This window comes from Papio anubis, chromosome 7 (genome assembly GCF_008728515.1).
Source record: "Papio anubis isolate 15944 chromosome 7, Panubis1.0, whole genome shotgun sequence".
NCBI lineage: Eukaryota > Metazoa > Chordata > Mammalia > Primates > Cercopithecidae > Papio > Papio anubis.
The window spans coordinates 4,183,736-4,205,038 of record NC_044982.1 but is presented as its reverse complement, the minus strand read 5'-3'; the positions used below and the strand labels follow the sequence as shown (position 1 = coordinate 4,205,038).

The 21,303-nt window shown below is 46.2% G+C and overlaps 1 protein-coding gene, 1 long non-coding RNA gene and 1 other non-coding gene across 7 annotated transcripts; all 3 read right to left on the bottom strand.

Annotated features, from left to right (window-relative positions):
* Positions 1 to 65: 65 nt before the first annotated feature.
* On the bottom strand, positions 66 to 4,097 carry LOC116275682. Its single transcript, XR_004184762.1, has 2 exons — positions 3,601 to 4,097; positions 66 to 931 (listed from the first exon to the last, which is right to left on the bottom strand). It is a non-coding gene; the product is annotated as an uncharacterized LOC116275682 (long non-coding RNA).
* A 2,329-nt stretch (positions 4,098 to 6,426) lies between these two features.
* On the bottom strand, positions 6,427 to 21,300 carry CINP (cyclin dependent kinase 2 interacting protein). 5 transcript variants are annotated; one of them, XM_009212289.3, is made up of 6 exons: positions 21,209 to 21,230; positions 19,287 to 19,310; positions 18,116 to 18,284; positions 14,485 to 14,614; positions 8,381 to 8,510; positions 6,427 to 6,910 (listed from the first exon to the last, which is right to left on the bottom strand). In XM_009212289.3, exons 1-6 carry the CDS (start codon positions 21,213 to 21,215, stop codon positions 6,708 to 6,710), a joined length of 663 nt encoding a protein of 220 aa, XP_009210553.1. In that variant the 5' UTR covers positions 21,216 to 21,230; the 3' UTR covers positions 6,427 to 6,707. The 5 variants fall into 5 exon arrangements, with proteins under 5 accessions (XP_009210553.1, XP_003902343.1, XP_021797285.1 ...); XM_003902294.5 differs by lacking the exon at positions 19,287 to 19,310 and having other exon boundaries at positions 21,209 to 21,291; XM_021941593.2 differs by lacking the exon at positions 21,209 to 21,230 and having other exon boundaries at positions 19,189 to 19,287.
* On the bottom strand, positions 17,545 to 17,648 carry LOC116276273. Its single transcript, XR_004185695.1, has one exon. It is a non-coding gene; the product is annotated as a small nucleolar RNA U13 (small nucleolar RNA).
* Positions 21,301 to 21,303: the final 3 nt, after the last annotated feature.

Here is a 21,303-nt window from a genome sequence, read left to right as displayed (position 1 = left end):
CCACCAGACTTGCTCCATACTAGCAGCTTCTTTTGGGTTCAATTAAAAAGAAAATAAGCCAGTCATTCTGGGCAGCATTTTATTGATAGGAGGGGAAAAAAGTCATTTCTACTTGCATGATTTTTTAAATTAAATTAAATTAAATTAATTAATTTATTTTCAAGACCAAGTCTCACTCTGTAGCCCAAGCTGGAGTGCAGTGGCACGATCTCGGTTCACTGCAACCTCTGCCTCCTGGGCTCAAGCGATCCTCCTGCCTCAGCCTCCTGAGTAGCTGGGACTACAGGTGTGTGCCACGGTGCCTGGCTCTCCTCACATTTTACAGATGCGGAAGGTGAGGCATAAATGATGGGGTGACTTATTTGAGTTCCACAGCAAGATGATGCTCAGGGTAGAAGCCCAGTTCTTTTATGTCCCACTTGGAAAGTCATGGCGTGGCATATCTCAATATTTCCACGGGCTGTGTTATGGGGAAGGAAGGGAAGGGCCATTGGTCCACACATGGAAGAAAGCATTCAAAGGGAGCAGCAGTTCTCTCCCTGCACCTTGCAGAGACAATCAGGAGAGACCCCAAGCAGAGATCGCGCTGCTCAGGGACAGAGCTGGGCTTGCGACCACGTGTCGCCCTGGTGATGTGCTCTTTCCAGGTCCTGCCCTGGAGGGCGGCTGTATTCTCAGAGAGCCAGCATTTCCTACAGCCCTTACAGTGACCAGGGGCATTTCCTACCCTCACTTGATCTCAAAGCCGGGGTCGGTAGGAACAGAAAGGCAGGTTTTCCAGGAGGCTGCAAACAGCCAGTAGGGGAGCAAGCCGTGGCTGCCTGGGAGCGTGGGGTGGTCAGGTCAGGCTGTAGTTGTGTCCTGTAGACTCAAGGCCACTTCTCAGGAGTCCAGAGTCCCATGAAACCACCATGAGTATCCTCCTGGGATCCTGGAGATATAGACAGAGCCCTCTTGAAGATCATTCATAACCACTGTCAGGCGATTAACACAACATGCTGGGTCGAATATGACCGTGGTCTGGATGAGGCCCTGGTAAGTATACATTTATTTTCTATCTATAGGACACTAACAAATACCCCAACACATCTTAATTTCACCACTGTGTATGTGCTACTATGAATGGATGGTCAATGTAACTGCAGAAAACCACAACAAATAAACCTTTGTTCCACTGGACAGAATTGAAGACACAGGAGGCTCTGAGAGCGGTCTCCTCATGAATCGGCCACGTGCCTGTTGAGTGCTGCTGTGTGCCAGGCTCGGGACTGACGGCAGTGAGCGGGACTCATGGGCCCTACTCTTTGGGAGCCCTGTGCCTTATCCTCTTCCAGCTTGGCCTTTGCGGAGTTCCCCAATACAGCATAGAGACAGATGTATGCACAGCTTCCACATTACAACCCCCTTCTAATAGACGTAACCTAGGAGGCTGAGGCGGGAGGACTGCTTGAGCCCAGGAGTTCAAGACCAGCCTGGGCAACTCAGTGAGACGCCATCTCTACTAAAAATTTTAAAAAATTAGCCCAGTGCGGTAGTGCACACCTGTAGAGAAAAAGAAAGAAAAAAAGAAATAGACATAACCTTATTTATGAGAGAATGATAAATGGAAATTTCCTTTTCTCATAAAGAACTTTGTTTTGTATACATAGTACTTTCAAATACTTCAAATACTCAGATTAAGAACAGGCGTGGCTGGGCGCGGTGGCTCAGGCCTGTAATCCCAGCACTTTGGGAGGCCGAGGCGGGTGGATCATGAGGTCAGGAGATCGAGACCATCCTGGCTAACACGGTGAAACTCCGTCTCTATTTAAAAAATACAAAAAAATTAGCCGGGCGTGGTAGCGGGCGCCTGTACTCCCAGCTACTCAGGAGGCTGAGGCAGGAGCATGGCGTGAACCCGGGAGGCGGAGCTTGCAGTGAGCTGAGATTGCCACTGTACTCCAGCCTGGGTGACCGAGCAAGAGTCCATCTCAAAAAAAAAAAAAAAAAAAAAAAAAAAAAAAAAAAAAGAACAAGGGTGAAGACAGAGCACAGACCGGGGTACAAGGACACCTAAATGACTCCCAGGGGTGGCTGACTGGGGCTTCAATGAGGACACATGGTTTCAGCATTTGTCATGATCCCTGGCACCTGGTCCATGTTCAGTTATTATTACTTATTACTAAAGGCAAAGAAAGAAAATTCCCTTGTGTTCCCTGGAAACCATGATGGACCCTGTGGCTGCAACCCTGGTTGGGTACCCCTGATCAGGCACTCGTGGCACTGCAGCCCTGGCACCTCCTAAATGGTCACAGGGGTGGGGAGAGCTGAACCAGCAGGAGAGAAAGGAGCCAGGGCAGAGTGGATCTTATGCCCTCTGAGGCACTTTTTTTTTTTTTTTTTTTTGCGACAGGGTTTCACTCTGTCACCCAGGCTGCAGTGCAGTGGTGCAATCATGGCTCACTGCAGGCTCAATGTCTCAGGCTCAGGTGATCCTCCCACCTCAGCCTCCTGAGTAGCTGGGACCACAGGTATGCAGCATGACACCTGGTTAGTTTTTTGTATTTTTTGTACATGTTGCCCAGGCTGGTCTCAACCTCCTGGTAGGCTCAAGCAATCTGCTTGCCTCGGTCACCAAAGTGCTGGAATTACAGGTGTGAGCCCATAATGACTCATGCCTAGCCAGGTCATATTATTATTATTATTATATATTTTTTTTTGAGACAGAGTCTTGCTGCTGCCAGGCAGGAGTGCAGTGGTGCAATCCCAGCTCACTGCAACCTCCGCCTTCTGGGTTCAAGGAATTCTCCTGCCTCAGGCTCCTGAGTAGCTAGGATTACAGGCGCACACCACCATGCCCGGCTAAATTTTGTATATTTAGTAGAGACGGGGTTTCACCGTGTTGGCCAGGCTGGTCTTGAACTCCTGACCTCAGGTGATCCACCCGCCTCGGCCTCCCAAAGTGCTGGGATTACAGGCATGAGCCACTGTGCCCAGCCTAATTTTTGTATTTTTAGTAGAGATGGGATTTCACCATGTTGGCCAGGCTGGTCTGGAACTCCTGACCTCAGGTGATCCACCTGCTTTTACCTCCCAAAGTGTGGAATTACAGGTGTGAGCCACCCGCGCCTGGCCTGAAGTCATAAATTTTAAAGGTTTTTGGGCCATACGGGGTGGCTCACGCCTGTAATTCCAACACTTTGGGAAGCCAAGGCGGGCGGATCACCTGAGGTCAGGAGTTCAAAACCAGTCTGGCCAACATGGTGAAACCCATCTCTACAAAAATACAAAAATTAGCTGCGTGTGATGGCAGGTGCCTGTAATCCCAGCTACTCAGGAGGCTGAGGTGGAAGAATTGCTTGAACCTGGGAGGCGGAGGTTGCTGTGAGCTGAGATTGCGCCACTGCACTCCAGTCTGGATGAGAGCCAGACTCTGTCAAAAAAAATTTTTTAAGGTTTTAAAAAATGTACTTATCAGGAATTCCTCCCCCAATCCTGTTCTCTTTGATTTTGTGGCTCTCTGGGTTTTCATACTTAAATTGGCAGGATTTCTGGAGGTGGAAGGCGTAACTGTATATAATTCATCCAGTAGGTTCAGCTAGAAGTCCCAAATCAACCTACTTCATTGTTCCTTTCAGATAGAAGTTCCTTGGCAGATTCATCACTTAGGTCTTTTACTTCTGATTGTCCTTAGCAGTATTGATCCTTTCCATTAGTCTTCCTGAGCCACTTGCTGCAGGGTGTCCGGGACATGCACCATCAGGGACACGTGAGTTGTCCTAGAAATCCTGTGTAGGTATGAAATCTTTCAACATCTCCCCTGAAGAGCGTTTATTCTTTAAGTAACCCCCAACATACAAGTGACTGCCTGTGGACTTGATGCCAAGGCCTCTCCCAGGCAGGTCTGGGTGAGTGGAGCTTCTGGGGTCCTGCCTCTCCCAGCCCATCTGCCTCTGCAGCTCATTGCAGTAGCTGCTTCCTCAGCATGCAGGGGAGGCTGAAGTGGGACAACACCATTCCTGTCAAAGGCTGACCATGTGGTCTCCAGGCTGCAAGATGCCCGAGTGCCTACTTTGATGATAGTCAATTCTTTTTTTTTTTTTTTTTTTTGAGACGGAGTCTCGCTCTGTTGCCAGGCTGGAGTGCCGTGGCGCGATCTTGGCTCACTGCATCCTCCGCCTCCGGGGTTCAAGCCATTCTCCTGCCTCAGCCTCCCAAGTAGCTGGGACAACAGGTGTGCATCACCACGCCAGGCTAATTTTTGTATTTTTAGTAGAGACTGGGTTTCACAGTGTTGGCCAGGATGGTCTCAATCTCTTGACCTCATGATCCGCCCACCTCAGCCTCCCAAAGTGCTGGGATTACAGGCGTGAGCCACCGCGCCCGGCTGATAGTCAGATCTTAATAAATACAGCAAAGGAAGAGGAAAGAGAAATCCTAAGAAATGTTGCCTTTAAATGCTTTTGGCTGGGCTCGGTGGCTCACACCTGTAATCCCAGCACTTGGGGAGGCCAAGGCGGGGGATCACCTGAGCTCAGTAATTCAAGACCAGCCTGACCAACATGGTGAAACCCTATCTCACTAAAAATACAATATTAGCTGAGTATGGTGGTGCATGCTTGTAAAAATCAGCCAGGCATGGTGGCAGGTGTATGTAATCCCAGCTACTTGGGAGGCTGAGGGGGGAGAATCGCTTGAACCTGAGAGGTGGAGGCTGTGGTGAGCTGAGATCGCACCACTGCACCCCAGTCTGGGCAACAAGAGTGAGACTCTGTCCCAAAAAATAAATAAAGTTACAATAGTCTTAATAAACTTAGATAAATAGTATTTATAGTTAAATACTAAAAGGACACAATTAAAAACTATACTTGGCCAGGTGCAGTGGCTCACATCTATAATCTCAGTACTTTGGGAAGCCGAGGCAGGAGGATCACTTGAGGCCAGGAGTTCAAGGCCAGCCAGGGCAACATAGCAAGACCCCATCTCTAAAAAGTAAAAATTAAAAAATTAACCAGACGTGGTTATGCACACCCATAGTCCCAGCTACTCTGGAGGCTAAGGCAGGAGGATCACCTGAGCACAGGAGTTTGAGGCTGAGATTACAGTGAGCTACGATCATGCCACCACATTCTAGCCTGGGCAACAGAGCAAGACCCTGTGTCTAAAAACAACAACAACAACATTATTGCTGGGCTGGGCAGTGCATGACTGTAGTCTCTCAGGAGACCGAGAAGGGAGGATCACTTGACCTCAGGAGTTTGGCACTATCTGGGCCACATGGTAAGATCCTATCTCTTATAAAAAAAAAAAAAAAAAAACTAAAACTGCTATTTATTAAGTATCACTATATATATAGTTCCACAGAATATAAAGTTTGGGATCAGAGAACTTACAAAAAGGCAAACACAGATGTAGAACCATGTAACAAGTAATGCCACCAAAAAGAAGAGTTTAAAGTAGGCTTTTACAGGCCAGGCGCAGTGGCTCATACCTGTAATCCCAGCACTTTGGGAGGGCAAGGCGGGTGGATCACGAGGTCAGAAGATGGAGACCATCTTGGCCAACATGGTGAAAACTTGTCTCTACTAAAAATACAAAAATTAGCTCGATGTGGCGGCGCATGCCTGTAGTCCCAACTACTCAAGAGGCTGAGGCATAAGAATCACTTGAACCCAGGAGGCGGAGGTTGCAGTGAGCTGAGATTGTGCCACTCACTCCAGTCTGGTGACAGAGTGAGACTCTACTTCAAAAAACAAACAAACAAAAAAGTAGGCTTTTGCATACCTTCACATTCCACATCCTAGCTTTTGGCCAGTCTCTTCAGTCTGTTTCAAAACTGTCACCTTTCCCTCATTCTAACCTAGTATGTTAACTCTGGAGATGGCCGCAAACATTGTGAAAGCCGAGGATTTGTGGCAGCAGAATGCCAGGGAAGACAGTTTACATCGCTTGTCACGTCCCCAGTATGCAAACAGCGGCAATTTTTTCGTAGGTTATTTTCATTGTCATGATGTCAAACTTCACTTTAACTCTATGGGATCTTATTATTTAAGATGAAGTCTCACTCTGTCACCCAGGTTGGGCTGCAATGGCTCACAGCAGCCTCTGCCTCCTGATTCAAGCGATTCTTCTGCCTCAGCCTCTCGAGTAGCTGGGATTGCAGGCACGTACCACCATGCCGGTTGATTTTTGTATTTTTAGTAGAGACAGGGTTTCAGTATGTTGGCCAGGCTGGACTCGAACTCCTAACCTCAAGTGATCTGCCCACTTCAGCCTCCCAAAGTGCTGGGATTACAGGCGTGAGCCACTGCACCTGGCCCAAAAACTAATATATTCTCATAAAAACTTCAACAATCAGATAGGCATAAAGTGAAAATATTAAACCAAGGATTTTCTACACAAATGTATAAAGCACACCTTATTTATAGAAACCAGATCACTCACTCATTCTGCTCAGAAACTCATTGATTTTACTCAGAAGCACCCACGAGTGACAGGTTCCCAGGAGGGGCAGAGGAGGCTGAGTGGCACCACATGGGGCTGGCCGCGGGCTGTGGACATGGGCATGCCTGGAGAGGCCACGGGGCTGGTGACAAGCTCTGGCCAGAAGACCCCAAGAAGGTCTGATCCTGAGGTCTGATCCAGGCCTGCGGCACTGGGTCCTAGGCAGGAGACTGTCTGCCTGGTGAGAAGTGGAAGGAGCCAGTGTCCGCAGCGGTCTCAGGACGTCACAGAGCTCGGTGGCCCGTCTCCAGCAGCATGCTCTCCAGATGCAGCCTGCTGTCGCTCTCCACGTAGGGCTGGTGCAGCCACATGGACAAGTAGCTCAGGGTGAGGTCAGGATCCCTGGTGTGTGCAAGCTCCTTGGCCACCGTGCGCTTCAGGAGCAGCTCCTTCCTGTACATCTCCAAGAGCTTGTGCGAAACCTCATCTGAAAGAAACGTGAGTGTCCCTTAATGGCAGTGATTCAAGAATGTAGTCTTGACTCGGGAAGAACTACATTTTTAACAGCTCTTAATTAAAAACCAGAATTAGCAACAGCACTGAAAGGAAGAAGGGCCCGATGGAGTTTACCACTCTAGCTGGTACAGATTAGTACAATTCGATAACATCGTCAGCAGAGTGAAATAAAAGCGTATATAGGCCAGGCGCGGTGGCCCACGCCTGTAATCCCAGCACTGTGGGAGGCCCAAGTGGGTAGGTCACATGAGGTCAGGAGTTTGAGACCAGCCTGGCCAACATGGCAAAACCCTGTCTCTACTAAAAAATACAAAAACTAAGGCGGGCGCGGTGGCTCACACCTGTAATCCCAGCACTTTGGGAGGCCGAGGTGGGTGGATCACGAGGTGAGGAGATCGAGACCATCCTGGCTAACACGGTGAAACCCCGTCTCTACTAAAAACATGAAAAATTAGCCAGACATGGTGGCGGGCGCCTGTAGTCCCAGCTGCTCAGAAGGCTGAGGCAGGAGAATGGCGTGAATCCGGGAGGCAGAGCTTGCGGTGAGCTGAGATTGCGCCACCGCACTCCAGCCTGGGCGACAGAGCAAGACTCCGTCTCCAAAAAAAAAAAAAAAACAAACTAGCCGGGTGTGGTGGCGCACGCCTGTAATCTCAGCTACTTGGGAGACTGAGCCACGAGAATTGCTTCAGCCTAGGAGGCGGAGGCTGTAGTGAGCCAAGACTGCACCACTACACTCCAGCATGCGTGACAGAGCGAGACTCTGTCTCAAAAAAAGTATACATAACCTTTTCTACCTGACCCTTAGGTGACCTACAGTGATTATAAGTAGGAGATTCCCCTCAAAGTGACAATATATCACTAAACACATTCCACCAGGTGATTTTCCCCTGCCTTATTTAAAAAGTCTCAGATCAACATAAAACAGCTTAGCCCTTGTCTTGAACTAATAAAGCTAAAAGTAGCCCTTTAAGAAGTACCTCCTAGAGTTTATTGAAGTCATGGCTTTCATTTTTCCCAGTCATCTTCCATGAGGTTGGCTGCAGTGACCTCAATTTGTTTTTTAATTAAAACAAAAAGGAAAAGAAAAACCTCAACAAACCAAAAAAACCCCTTTCTCCCCTTCCCCCCCAAAATGAGAGATTTCTGCTTCCACAGAGGAGGTAGAATTCACTCTGCCCCACTGGTTTTAGAGGCCTAATAACAGCAGCTTGCTTCACGGGTCTCTAATTATGTTTAATATACTCTGCTGATAACCAGGTAATTAAAGCCAAGAAGAAATGTTTATTTTAAGACGCCTCTGTCTCTTTTCCTCCCGATAGATACTTTTGCATTGAATTTCAAAGCCTTGTCAGCTTCTTAAAGTACCAGATGTAAACGATACTAAATGCCCTTAATAACCTTTACCCTCCTGAAAGTTAACTGAGAAGGAACTACTTACAGAAATGGGTTGTAGGCCAAGTGTGGAACAGAGGGGGTCGTTTAGTCTCCTCCCCATAATGGTAATTTTCTAGTTCACAAATTCCCTTGGTAGTTGAAGACAGCTTTTCCATTTTCACCTGTATTTTGGTCTGAAACATATTCATTTAGAATATGATAATATTTGAAATCTCCAGTCTCAGATTCAATACCTATAAGATTTCAAAGCTAAGAAGTGTACATCTATTGTGATAAAAATTCCAATAACTAAACACTGTTAACTCTAAGTACAGCAAATTCCCAGAGAGACGAAGGTGGACAGTTGCTATGATTCCATTAATTTGAATTACTTTGGTAATAAACCCCAGATTTCCAGTCCTAGAGCAAGAAAGGTTTCTGAGTGCCATTTCACTAGGATTTCCAAAGAGCACTAATGTTTTAGGCCCAAAGTCCTGGGGGAATCCCAAGGCAGCCTCTTGCTGCCTGTTTTTTTTTGAGACAGGGTCTCATTCTGTTGCCCAAGTTGTAAAACTGTAATGCAGTGGCATGACCGTGCCTCATGCAGCGTCGACTGCCTCCCAAGTAGCTGGGATCACAGGTGTGCACCACCACGCCCAGTTAATTTTTTTTAATTTGTAGAGACAGGGTCTCGTTATGTTGCCCAGGCTGGTCTCTAACTCCTGGGCTCAAGCGATCCTCCCACCTCAGCCTCCCAAAGTGCTGGGATTATACAGACATGCGCCACCACGCCTGGCTGGCTCTTGCTGCTTTTAAGAAGTGAGAGAGAAAGGCATCAAATGAGCTCATTTCTGACTCTCTCTTTTTTTTTTTTTTTGAGACGGAGTCTCGTTCTGTCACCAAGCTGGAGTGCAGCGCCAGGCTGGAGTGTAGTGCCAGGCTGGAGAGTGCAGTGCCAGGCTGGAGTGCAGTGCCAGGCTGGAGTGTAGTGGCGGGATCTTGGCTCACTACAACCTCTGACTCCTGGGTTCAAGTGATTCTCCTGCCTCAGCCTCCCAAGTAGCTGGGATTACAGGCGTGTGCCACCACGCCCAGCTAATTTGTGTATTTTTAGTAGAGATGGGGTTTCACCATGTTGGCCAGGCTGGTCTTGATCTCCCGAACTCGTGATCCACCCGCCTCGGCCTCCCAAAGTGCTGGGATTATAGGCGTGAGACACCGCACCAGGCCTGACCCTCTCTTATTAACTGCCTTTATTTACGGAAACCTCCTTGACTTCCTTGTTTATAAAATGGCAACACAGAAAGGGAGCCCTCAACACTTCACGCAGGAAGTAAGGAAACGTGGCGAGCTGCCATTGACGGTCCCTCAGTGGGGGCCAGGCTCTGTCCTAAGCCCTGTAACTCCATGATGTGCACAGCCACTTGTGGGAGCTACTAAACCGTCCCCGCTGCACACAGCAGGCAGCACAGAATAGGGGCAATGGCGGGCTTACTTCCACAGCGTGGTGAAGAGGATTGAGTTAGTATTTGTGAAGCACCTACTTGGAGATATATAAGGGTTTGATAAAGAAAATTAATGGGTGAAGTAACTAGGATTTCAGATTTAAGTAGCATAGGTCTATGAAGACCAAATTTTAAACTCCTAAGTATAGCTGACTTTACATACATGGGGGGAAATAAGAAAAGATATATAAATTGTCAAAAATATTAATTCCTTTACTTGGTCCTTCCAACCACCCTCCAATTACATTGGAAGTGGCAAGCACTAAATGCAGCTAATGTTAATTTTTACAGGACTTTACTTGTTTCCCAAATCTTTTACGGTTTGATATTTTATTTGGCCCAACCCCAAGAGGCAGGACTCATCATTTCCCTTTCACAGCTGGAAACTGCTCCAGGTTGAGCTGAGAGGGATGAGGCCAGAACTCGATACCATGCCTTCTGACACCAAGTTTTAACACCCAGTCCTCTGCTCTTTCCTCTGAGTCCTACGGCACCTCCCTGGTGCCACCTGATTCTAAGAAAAGCTGATAACAGGAGAATAAGGGAAATTCTGGAGCCTTGACCCCAGGCGAGAAGTCATGCTCAATTCTGTCACTCAGCCATCAGTAAGGAATTCAGGTCACATAGGCACGTGCATCCCTGAATGAACAATGCATAAACAACAGCCCCTTACATTTCAACATTGGTGGCTTCTTCCCACAGCAAACACACACCACAGTGAAATGTTAGCCCAGCTTAGGGAAAACAGTGCATGCAACCCCCAGAAGGTCAAACTTATGAAAGACACAGACCAGGTCTGGAAACCATGCTCCTTAACCGATAGAGGAAAATAGGAATAATAATAATAATAATACCCTTATAAAATCAACTTTTGGTTTTGAACATAGAATGAAAACTTATTCCCAAACCACTTTTCTTTTCTTTTTTTTTTTTTTTGAGATGAGTTTCACTCTGTCACCCAGGCTGGAGTACAGTGGTGCGATCTCAGCTCACTGCAAGCTCCGCCTCCTGGGTTCAAGCAATTCTCTGCCTCAGCCTCCTGAGTAGCTGGGATGACAGGCACCCACCACCACGCCTGGCTAATTTTCATATTTGTAGTAGAAACAGGGTTTAACCATCTTGGCCAGGCTGGTCTTGAACTCCTGACCTTGTGATCCACCCGCCTTGGCCTCCCAAAGTGCTGGGATTACAAGTGTGAGCCACCGCGCCCGGACTTTTCTTTTTTTTTTTGAGACGGCGTCTCACTCTGTTGCCCCGACTGGAGTGCAGTAGTGTGATCTCGGCTAACTGCAACCTCTGAAAGTGATTCTCCTGCTTCAGCCTCCCCAAGTAGCTGGGACTGCAGTGCCTGCCACCACCCCCAGCTAATTTTTTGTATTTTAGTAGAGATGGGGTTTCACCATATTGGCCATGCTGGTCTCAAACTCCTGACCTCAGGTGAGCCACCTGCCTCAGGCCTCCCAGAGTGCTGGGATTACAGGCATGAGTCACCACGCCTGGCCAAAACAAATTTTTTTTAATAAATAAATAAAAGTACAACAGTTAGCTGGGTGTGGTGGCAGACACTTGTAATCCTAGCTACTTGGGAAGCTGAGACAGGAGAACCACTTGAACCCGGGAGGCAGAGGTTGCGGTGGGCCCAGATCACCCCACTGCACTCTAGCCTGGGTGACAAGAGCGAAACTCCATCTCTAAAAAAAAAAAAAAAAAAAAAAAAAAAATTAACAAATGGGAGGGAGGGAACCAATCTCCCATGCAGAATAATTCCAAATAATTTATGTAGATACTGCACCCTGAAGGAGGTGGTGAAAACGTCCCTACCCCCTAGGTATGGGCTACACATAGTGACTTCCTGCCAGAGAGCACAGCATGGGAGGAGGAGAAAGAGCAACTTCACAGCAGAGGAACCTGGTGTGCCTGGTGATCAAGGTCAACTTCGACAGTGAAAAGTCCTGGCCGGGCACAGTGGCTCACGTCTGGAATCTCAGCACTGTGGGAGGCTGAGGTGGGAGGACTGCTTAAGCCCAGGAGTTTGAGACCAGCCTGGGCAATAGGTGAGACCCAAAGAAAAGTCCTGATGACAGAATGTCCAGTATGTGCCCTTGATATGATGTGATAGAAATGGCACTTTACTTCTGTGGTCCTCCTCTGAAACAAACCCATAACCTCCGTCTAATTCGGAGAAAAACATCAGAGAAATCTCCACTGAGGGCCATTCTACAGAATACCTGACCAGTATTCCTCAAAATTGTCCAAGTCATCAAAAACAGGGAAGTCTGAGAAACTGTCACAGCCAAAAGGAGCCTAAGGAAACACGGGGATCAATGTCACACGGGATCCTGAAGCCGAAAGAAGACATGCCGGAAAAGCTAAGGCCGGGCGCCAGGGCTCACACCTGTGATCCCAGCACTTTGGAAGGCCAAGGTGGGAGGATGACGTCATGTCTGGAGTTCCAGACCAGCCTGGTAAACATGATAACCCTGTCTCTACAAACAAATTTTAAAAATTAGCCGGGCATGAAGATTCATGCTTGTAGTCCCAGCTGCTCAGGAGGCTGAGGCAAGAAGATCACTTCAGCCCAGGAAGTAAAGGCTGCAGTGAGCTGTGATCATGCTACTGCATTCCAGAGCAAGACCTTGTCTCCAAACAAACAAACAAAAAGGTGAAAATATAAAGATCTTAAATGTTTACGGGTAAGCTTCAGTTATCCAAGTTCAAATATGTGTAAAACCTAATTTCCTGTGCCTAGCAAAGAAATAAGGTGGTATTATCTTCACATCTGGTGGCCAGTATGGTAGGTTTTGAAATTTAGTTATTAGTTCATGAAACAAACACTTCAGTCTCTTACGTGCTGTATCAGGGATGGGCAAATTATCCCGGGAACACATGTCAATTCTGGCCCACAGCCTATTTCTGTATGGCCCACAAGCTAAGATGGTTTTTTTCATTTTTAAATGGTTGAAAATAACCAAAAGGACAATAGTGATTGTGACTCATAAAAGTTATACAAAATTCTAATTTCAGTGTCCAAAGATAAAAGTTTTCCTGGACAAATATGGTGGCCCACACCTGTAATCCCAGCATTCTGGGAGGCCGAGGTGGGCAGATGACTTGAGGTCAGGAGTTCAAGACCAGCCTAGCCAACATGGCAAAGCCCCGTCTCTATTAAAAATACAAAAATTAGCCGAGCATGGTGACACGCACCTGTAATCCCAGTTACTTAGAACACTGAGGTGGAAGAATCGCTTGAACCTGGGAGATGGAGGCTGCAGTGAGCCAAGATCATATCACTGCACTCCAGCCTAGGCGACAGAGCAAGACTCTGTCTCAAAAAAAAAAAAAAAAAAAAAAAGTTTTCCTGTACGGGTGCAGTGGCTTAAGCCTGTAATCCCAACACTTTGGGAGGCTAAGGTGGGTGGATCACTTGAGGCCAGGACTTCGAGACCAGCCTGGCCAACACGGTGAAACCCCATCTCTACTAAAAATACAATTAGCTGGGCATGGTGGTGCGCAGCTGTGATCCCAGCTAGGCAGAAGGTTGAGGCACAAGAATCACTTGAACCCAGGAGACGGAGGTTGCAGTAAGCCAAGATCTCGCCATTGCACTCCAGCCTCAGTGGCAGAGTGAGACTCTGTCTCAAAAACAAACAAACAAACAAAAAAACCACATAAACAGAAACAAAAAAGGCCAGGTGTGGTGGCTCATGCCTGTAATCCCAGCAGTTTGGGAGACCGAGGCAGGCGGATCACTTGAGGTCAGGAGTTCGAGACCAGCCTGGTCAACATGGTGAAATGCTGTCTCTACTAAAAATACAAAAATTAGCTGATGTGGTGGTGCGAGGCTATAATCCCAGCTATTTGGGAGGCTAAGGCAGGAGAATCACTTGAACCTGGGAGGTGGAGTTTGCAGTGAGCTGAGATCATGCTACTATACTCCGCCCTGGGTGACAAAGTGAGACTCCATCTCAAAAAAAAAAAAAAACATTCAAAAAACAAAGATAAAGTTTCATGGAACACAGCCACATCCATTTACACACATATTGTCTATGGCTGTTTAGTCCTATGTGGCAGAGATGAGTAGCTGAGACAGAGACTGGCTGGCCCTAGAAGCCTAAAATATTTACTTTGTGGTTGGGTGCGGTGGCTCATGCCTGTAATCCCAGCCCTCTGGGAGGCCAGCAGGTGGATCACCTGAGATCAGGAGTTTGAGACCAGCCTGACCAATATGGTGAAACCCTGTCTCAACTAAAAATACAAAAATTAGCCAGGCGTGGTAGAGCGCAACTGTAGTCCCAGCTACTCTGGAGGCTGAGACAGGAGAATTGCTTGAGCCCAGGAGGCAGAGGTTGCGGTGAGCCAAGATCGCGCCACTGCACTCCAGCCTGGGCGACAAAGCAAGACCCCATCTCACGAAAAAAAAAAAGAATTTTTACTATGTGATGAGACCGGAAAGCGGGTGAAATTTCCCTGGATGATGCACAGGAGGAGTGAATGTCTAAGACAGCATCCTGGGGAACATTAAGATTTACGTGGCAGGCAGAGGAAGAGAACATCAGAGGAGATTGAGAAGGAGGAAGGGATGGCCAATGGTCAAGTGAATCCCAAATACATCCATCGGATTCAGCAACAGTGACCACAAGTGGCCTGCGTCTTTATGTCTTACCAACCCATCCAAGGTGGCCTGCAGTTCCTCACATAGCTTCTCCAGTTCCTCGTTATATTCCAGACACACCTTTTCTTCATTTTCCTTCACGGCTGGGCTGCTGCTGTCTAGTTCTATCTTGTCTTTATTCCTAAACAAAATAGAAAATAATGTGTACAAAATATACTCTTTATAAACTCTTTAAGCTTGCCTTATTTCCTTATAATAAATTCTGCAAACCTCTATATCCACATAGTTACATGGGACATTTTGCATAAGCATTGTTCTTTCATATCATTATGATATAAATTCAGTTATTATTTATATGTGCAATGAATATGTCCATTGGTCACTCAATTTTGCACCAAAATAAGTCAGTTAAATTCAGCCATGACAGCTGGTTTTGGTGGCTCATGCCTGTAATCTCAACACTTTGGGGGGTGGATGCGGGAGGACTGCTTGAGTCCAGGAGTTTGAATCCAGCCTGAGCAACATAGTGAGACCTCATCTCCACAAAAATTAAAAGTAAAAATTAGCTGGGCATGGTGGGACACGCATGTGGCCCTAGCTACTTAGGAGGCTGAGGTGGGAGGATCACTTAAGCCCAGGAAGTCAAGGCTGCAGTGAGCCGTTATCGCACCACTGTACTCAGCCTGTGCAAAAGAGCAAGACTGTCTCAAAAAAAAACAAAAAACCAAAAAAAACAACATTCAGCTGTGTGGCATCGTTGGCATAGGGCGTGGTGCTGGATGTACAAAGATGAACAAGACATGGATCATTTCCTCAAAGAGTTCAAAATCCAGGAATACAGACATGCCTCACTTTACTATGCTTCACCTTACTGAGTTTCATAGATAATGCATTTTTTACAAATTGAAGGCCTGTGGCAACCCTGTGTATGTATGTATGGCAAATCAACCAGCGCCATTTTTCCAATAGTATGTGCTTACTTCATGTCTCTGTATCATATTTTGGTAATTCTTACAATACTTCAAACTTTTTCATTATTATATCTATGATCTTTGATTGATAATCTTTGATATTACTAGTTTAATTATTTTGAGGTGCCATGAACCATGTTCACATGTAACAGCGAGCTTAATGAATGAATGTTGTGTGTTCTGACTGCTCCACTGACTGGCTGCTCCCATTTCTCCCCATCTCCTTGGGCCTCCCTATTTCCTGAAATAGGAGGATATTGAAATCAAGCCAATTAATAGCCCTACATTGGCCACTAAATGTACAAGTGAAAGGAAGAGTTGCATATCTCATTTTAAATCAAAAGCTATACTTTGGCCAATTTAAGAAACAAAAAAATTAAAAGCTGGAAATGATTAAGCTTAGTGAGGAAAGCATGTGAAAAGCTGAGATAAGGGGCCAGGTGCGGGGGCTCACGCATGTAATCCTAGCACTTTGGGAGGCCGAGGCGGGTGGATTGCCTGAGCTCAGGAATTAAAGACCAGCCTGGGCAACATGGTGAAACCCCATTTCTACTAAAATACAAAAGAAATTAGCCGGGCGTGGCAGCATGCACCTGTAGTCCCAGCTACTCGAGAGGCAGAGGCAGGAGAATTGCTTGAACCCAGGAGGCGGAGGTTGCAGTGAGCCAAGATTGCACCATTGCACTCCAGCCTAAGCGACAGAGCGAGACTCCATCTGTACAAAAAAAAAAAAAAAAAAAAGGCTAAGATAAGCCAAAAGCTAGGCCTCTTGTGTCAAACAGTTGGCCAAGTTGTGAAGGCAAAAAAGAGAAGTTATTGAAGAAAATTAAAGGTGCTACTCCAGTGAACATGTGAATGATGAGTGAAAACAGCCTTAGCGCGGATATGGAGAAAGTTTGAGGGGTCTGCACAGAAGAGCAAAACAGACACAGCATTCCCTTAAGTCAAAGCCTAATCCAGAGCAGGACCCTCACTCTCTTCAATTCTGTGAAGGCTGAGAGACATGAGGAAGTTACAGAAGAAAAATTTGACACTAGCAGGATTTGGTTCATGAGGTTTAAGGACAAAAGCCATCTCCATAACATAAAAGTGGAACGTGAAGCTGCAAGCGCTAATGTAGAAGCTGGAGCAAGTTATCCAGAGGATCTACTTAAGATCAATGATGAAGGTAGCTACACGATATGACAGATTGTCAGTGTAGATGAAACAGCCTTCTATTAGAAGAACATGTCATCCAAGACATTCACAACTACAGAGAAGTCAATGACAGGCTTCAAAGCTTCAAGAGACAGGCGGACCCTCTCGTTAGGGGATATTGCTGTTAGTGACTTTAAGTTGAATCCAATGCTCATCTACCATTCTCAAACTCCTAGGGCCCTTAAGAATGATGTTAAATCTACTCTGCCAGTGGAAAAAGCAAGAGAACCAGAACTAGAAGTGGGGTCTGAAGATGGGACTGAATTGCTGCAATCTCATGAGAAAACTTGAACAGATGAGGAGTTGTTTCTTACGGATGAGCAAAGAAGGTGGTTTCTTGAGATGGAATCTATTCCTGGGAAAGATGCTGTGCACATTGCTGAAATGACAACAAAAGATTGAGAACATTACATAACTTAGTTGATAAACCAGTGGCAGAGTTTGAGAGGTCTAATGTGGGTAAACACTATTAAACAGCAATGAGAAAGAACAGAACCAGAATAGTGGCTCTACATTACATGGATGGCTTCCAAGTTGAAAGACAGTGAGACATGGCTGGGTGCAGTGGCTTACACCTATAATCCCAGCACTTAGGGAGGCTGAGGTGGGCGGATCACCTGAGGTCAAGAGTTCGAGACCAACCTGGTCAACATGGTGAAACTTGGTCTCTACAAAAAATACAAAAATTAGCCGAGCGTGGTGGCAGGCAACTGTAATTCCAGCTACTCAGGAGGCTGATGCAGAATTGCTTGAACCTGGGAGGCAGAGGTTGCAGTGAGCTGAGATCGTACCATTGCACTCCAGCCTGGGGGATAGAGTGAGACTCATCTCCAAAAATAAAAAATAGAAAAAGAAAGCAAGACATAAAGGAAACACTAACATATGTTTTTTGTTTATGTAAAATCCAAAAATGGACAAAAAGAATCCATGGTAGTTTTTTCCATATCAGCTACATACTGTGTCAACATCATAGCAAAGTTTGAGGAAGGCACAGGTCATACATGAGCATGAAAACCCAATCATCACGCCTATGAACTACAAAAGAATCAAAGAATCTATGGTTTTAAAAATCAGAATAGCCAGGCGTGGTGGCTCACACTTGTAATTCCAGCACTTTGGGAGGCTGAGGAAGGTGGATCATGTGAGGTCAGGAGTTCGAGACCATCCTGACTAACATGGTGAAACCCCGACTCTACTAAAAATACAGTAATTAGCCGGGTGTGGTGACAGGCGCCTGTAATCCCAGCTAGTCCGGAGGCTGAGGCAGGAGAATCACTTGAACCCAGGTGGTGGAGGTTGCAGTGAGCCAAGATTGCGCCATCGCACTCCAGCCTGGGCAACAGAGTGAGACTTCATCTCAAAAAAAAAAAAAAAGGAATATAATTTTGTATCATGTGTCATCTTACCACTTGCTTTTTTTGCTTAATATTTTATTTTCAAATTTATTCATGTTGATATTTCCCCAGTTATTAAGGGTGAAAAACTTAGAGCATGAAAAACCGATATGTACTTACAATAAACTGATTTTCAAGTTGGCAATATTATTTGCAGTGGTAAAACCTGCATCACTGAGGGTTTCCCACTTCAGGATTAAATTATGCCAATCAGCCGCATTGTCCTTAATTTTTCTTGCACTGACAGATAAGACAGGTTTTCTGGGCGTTACAATTCCAACAGTCTTTGCTGATAGGGTATAAAAGAAACAAAATTATTATCATGGAATATACAATCATAGTTGGAGGGCAAATGTCCTCATAATTTTCAACAGTAAAACTATCTCAAATGCTGCATCAACTGGACAAATAAATGTGGAAACTACAAAGTCTGAATGAATGTGAAGGTTCCTGGAAGACGACAACATAGAATATTTTTAACATTTTAAGATTCACCAGATATAGCTGAATCCTTTTCCAGCTTAACGGCTCCGCAAAATTTTTACCTTAAGCCCTTCGTTTTCCAAAGATTGGAAATAAGGTAAAGTTGTGACTTTCTGCTAAAACTCTTCAATGGCTCAGGTTACCTTCCCTACAGGATAATCTATCTAGCCCTGACTCCTGAGTACTTCCACTATCTAGTCTCAGGCACTCTGATACTTTAAATTTGTTCAGAGTGGCATGGCTCATGAGTGCGAATCATTTCAAGACACTGAGACAACAGAGATGCAGAGTTGATCACGATGCTGCCACGACCCTGCTTGGAAATCAGGAGGAAGTCCAAAGTCCTTCCAGACCTAGCTACCCCTCTGCATCAACACGTACATCAACCCACACATACACATTGGCCCCCTGTCAATCTCCAGTGAAAATGAACTACTGGCAGCTCTTGAAAAGCTGAGGTGCCTGCAGGCCTTTGCACGTGTTCTCTCTGCAGGAAAGCGCCTTCCTTCCTCAGGCTCATGACGCCTATCCTCCAAGATGTACCCGGATCCCACTGCCTGTGGGAAGCAACCCCCAGACCACCAAGAGCCAACTCAGGTTGTTTGTTCTCCCCCAGCCCTCTGGTGCCCTCTCGCCTTCACTACTTTGAACCCCGCAAAGGCTTCTCACGGCCCACAGGATAAAGTCCCCTTCAGGAATCCAGGACACACAACAGCTGGATGGTTTGACGTCTCGAGTCAGAAGACCACACTGCCTGCGTCTGAATCCCAGCTCTGCCAGCTGTGAGATCTTGGGCAAGTTCATGTACCTTTCAGAGCCTCAACATTTTCATCTGTAAAATGGGAATAAAAATAGTATCTACTTCATAGGATTGCTGAGATGAGATAATATATGTGAAGCTGTGAGGCCTGGCACATGGCAAAAACCCAGTATCTCACCTGTTAGCTCAAGGTCTCTACTATCCAAGCTCTGCCCATCCCTTCAGCTTCCCCCTTTCCCACTTGCCCTCTGTGCCTCAGAGCTGGCTCTGTCCAAGTTCTGACTTTGACCTGGAATGTTTTTCCTATCTGTGTGTGTCCCCACTCCCCTGCCTCATACTTAGTATCCTCACTTTTAAATATCATATTGATTTATCACTCATTCTTTACTTAAACAACAAATATTTGCTTACTGTCTACAATATGCCAGGCATGGGGGAATGAAGTGATTGAATGAGATGGATCAGGACTGTTTTCAAGGAACTTACTTGCCAAAGGGGAGGCAGATAATAAACGATTAAATGGCCACGATCAGTTCAGATCATGGTAAGTGTACGTGGAAAATAAAACAGGGTCTTGTGTTAATGTGACCCCCTGAGAAGGTATCATTCAGGCTGAGATCTGAATGATGAAAAGCCAGAAAAAGGGTAGGTCAGTAGCATGTGCCCTAATTATGAGAATGAGGTTGGTGAGTTCAAAAAACAGAAAACAAAACAAAATAAAACAAACAAACAAACAAAAACCAGTGTGCTGGAATGAAACGGACAGAAAAGGACTAGTGGGTGAGGAGGTGATCAGACAACTAGAACCTAATAGCTTAAGATAAGAAGTTTGGACTTATTCTAAGTATTAGACTGGTGCAAAAGTAACAGGTTTTGCCACAACTTTTAATGGCCAAAACTGCCATTACTTTTGCACTAACCTAATACAATGGGGAGTGAGCAATAAGCTCTGGGTAGGGCAGTGAAATGATCTGATTCAGGTTTTTAGAAAGTCATTTCCACAGAGAAGTATTCCTGGATCCCCCAAGTTGGGGGGTAGATATGTGGAACATCCTGTAATTCTGCTATCACGATATTCATCGGTGGAGTGTATTTGCTTGTTTAATGTCTATATTCCCTGCTAAACTGGAAATTCAACTAGGGTAGGAACTATGTCTTGTTCTCTTTCAAACCTTCCACACATAGGAGGCTTTGCATAAAATGAGGTAAATGGAGGAATAGCTCTTACCACCTGTTCTATAACTGTCTGAGGGTTTTCCCCCCAGCAGGAGATTCTGAGGGCAGGACCACATCTGATTTATGGTCAGCCTGACTCATACTGGGCACATATTTAGGAACCAAAACCATAACTGACTTCAAGAAACTTAAGGGCCAGTAAAGACCAGTCATCAGCGTCACAGGACAGGGCAGGGTGAGGGCACAGTGACTAAGTTACTTATCCCCTCTGAGCCTCTACTCCCCATCTGCAAAATGGGGTTGACATTACTTCATGGGATCACTGTGAGGTTCAAATGAGATGATCCACTTAAAGTACTTGGAGCAGCACTCAGCAGACTGAGCACTAGGCGGAAGCCAGCTTTCATTACAAGCAGAATGTTCTGACAAGGCAGTTCAGAGAGGAGTTACTGGAGGAGCTGAGCATGCAAGGCTTGGCACCCAGTGAACTCTGTTAGTGCTAATTTATAGTGACAATAATTACATTTTGGGTGTCTGATCTGCTGACACTCATTTGCGTATATCGTCCCGTTCATCTGTCACTCCACATGTGAAAAAACGGAGGCTCGGCAAAACTGTCTCCCGAGCAGCCAGCAGAGGCTGCGCGGGGCCTGCGGGCTAGGCTGGGGCAAGGCATCTGACCTCCATTTAACCTCATTTAATCCGGGGAGCTCCTCAGCTTCTGGCCCAACCTGCGGCCCAAGCAGTAACATTCACAGCCACCCTTCCCCGGGAAAGGAACCCATCTCACGCACCTTCCATGCGGTCCGCAGATATCCCTAGAAGGAGAGGCGAAGCCCCGCCCACCCCCGCCGGAAACGCATTTGCGTCACGTCCGCCCCGCCCGCTA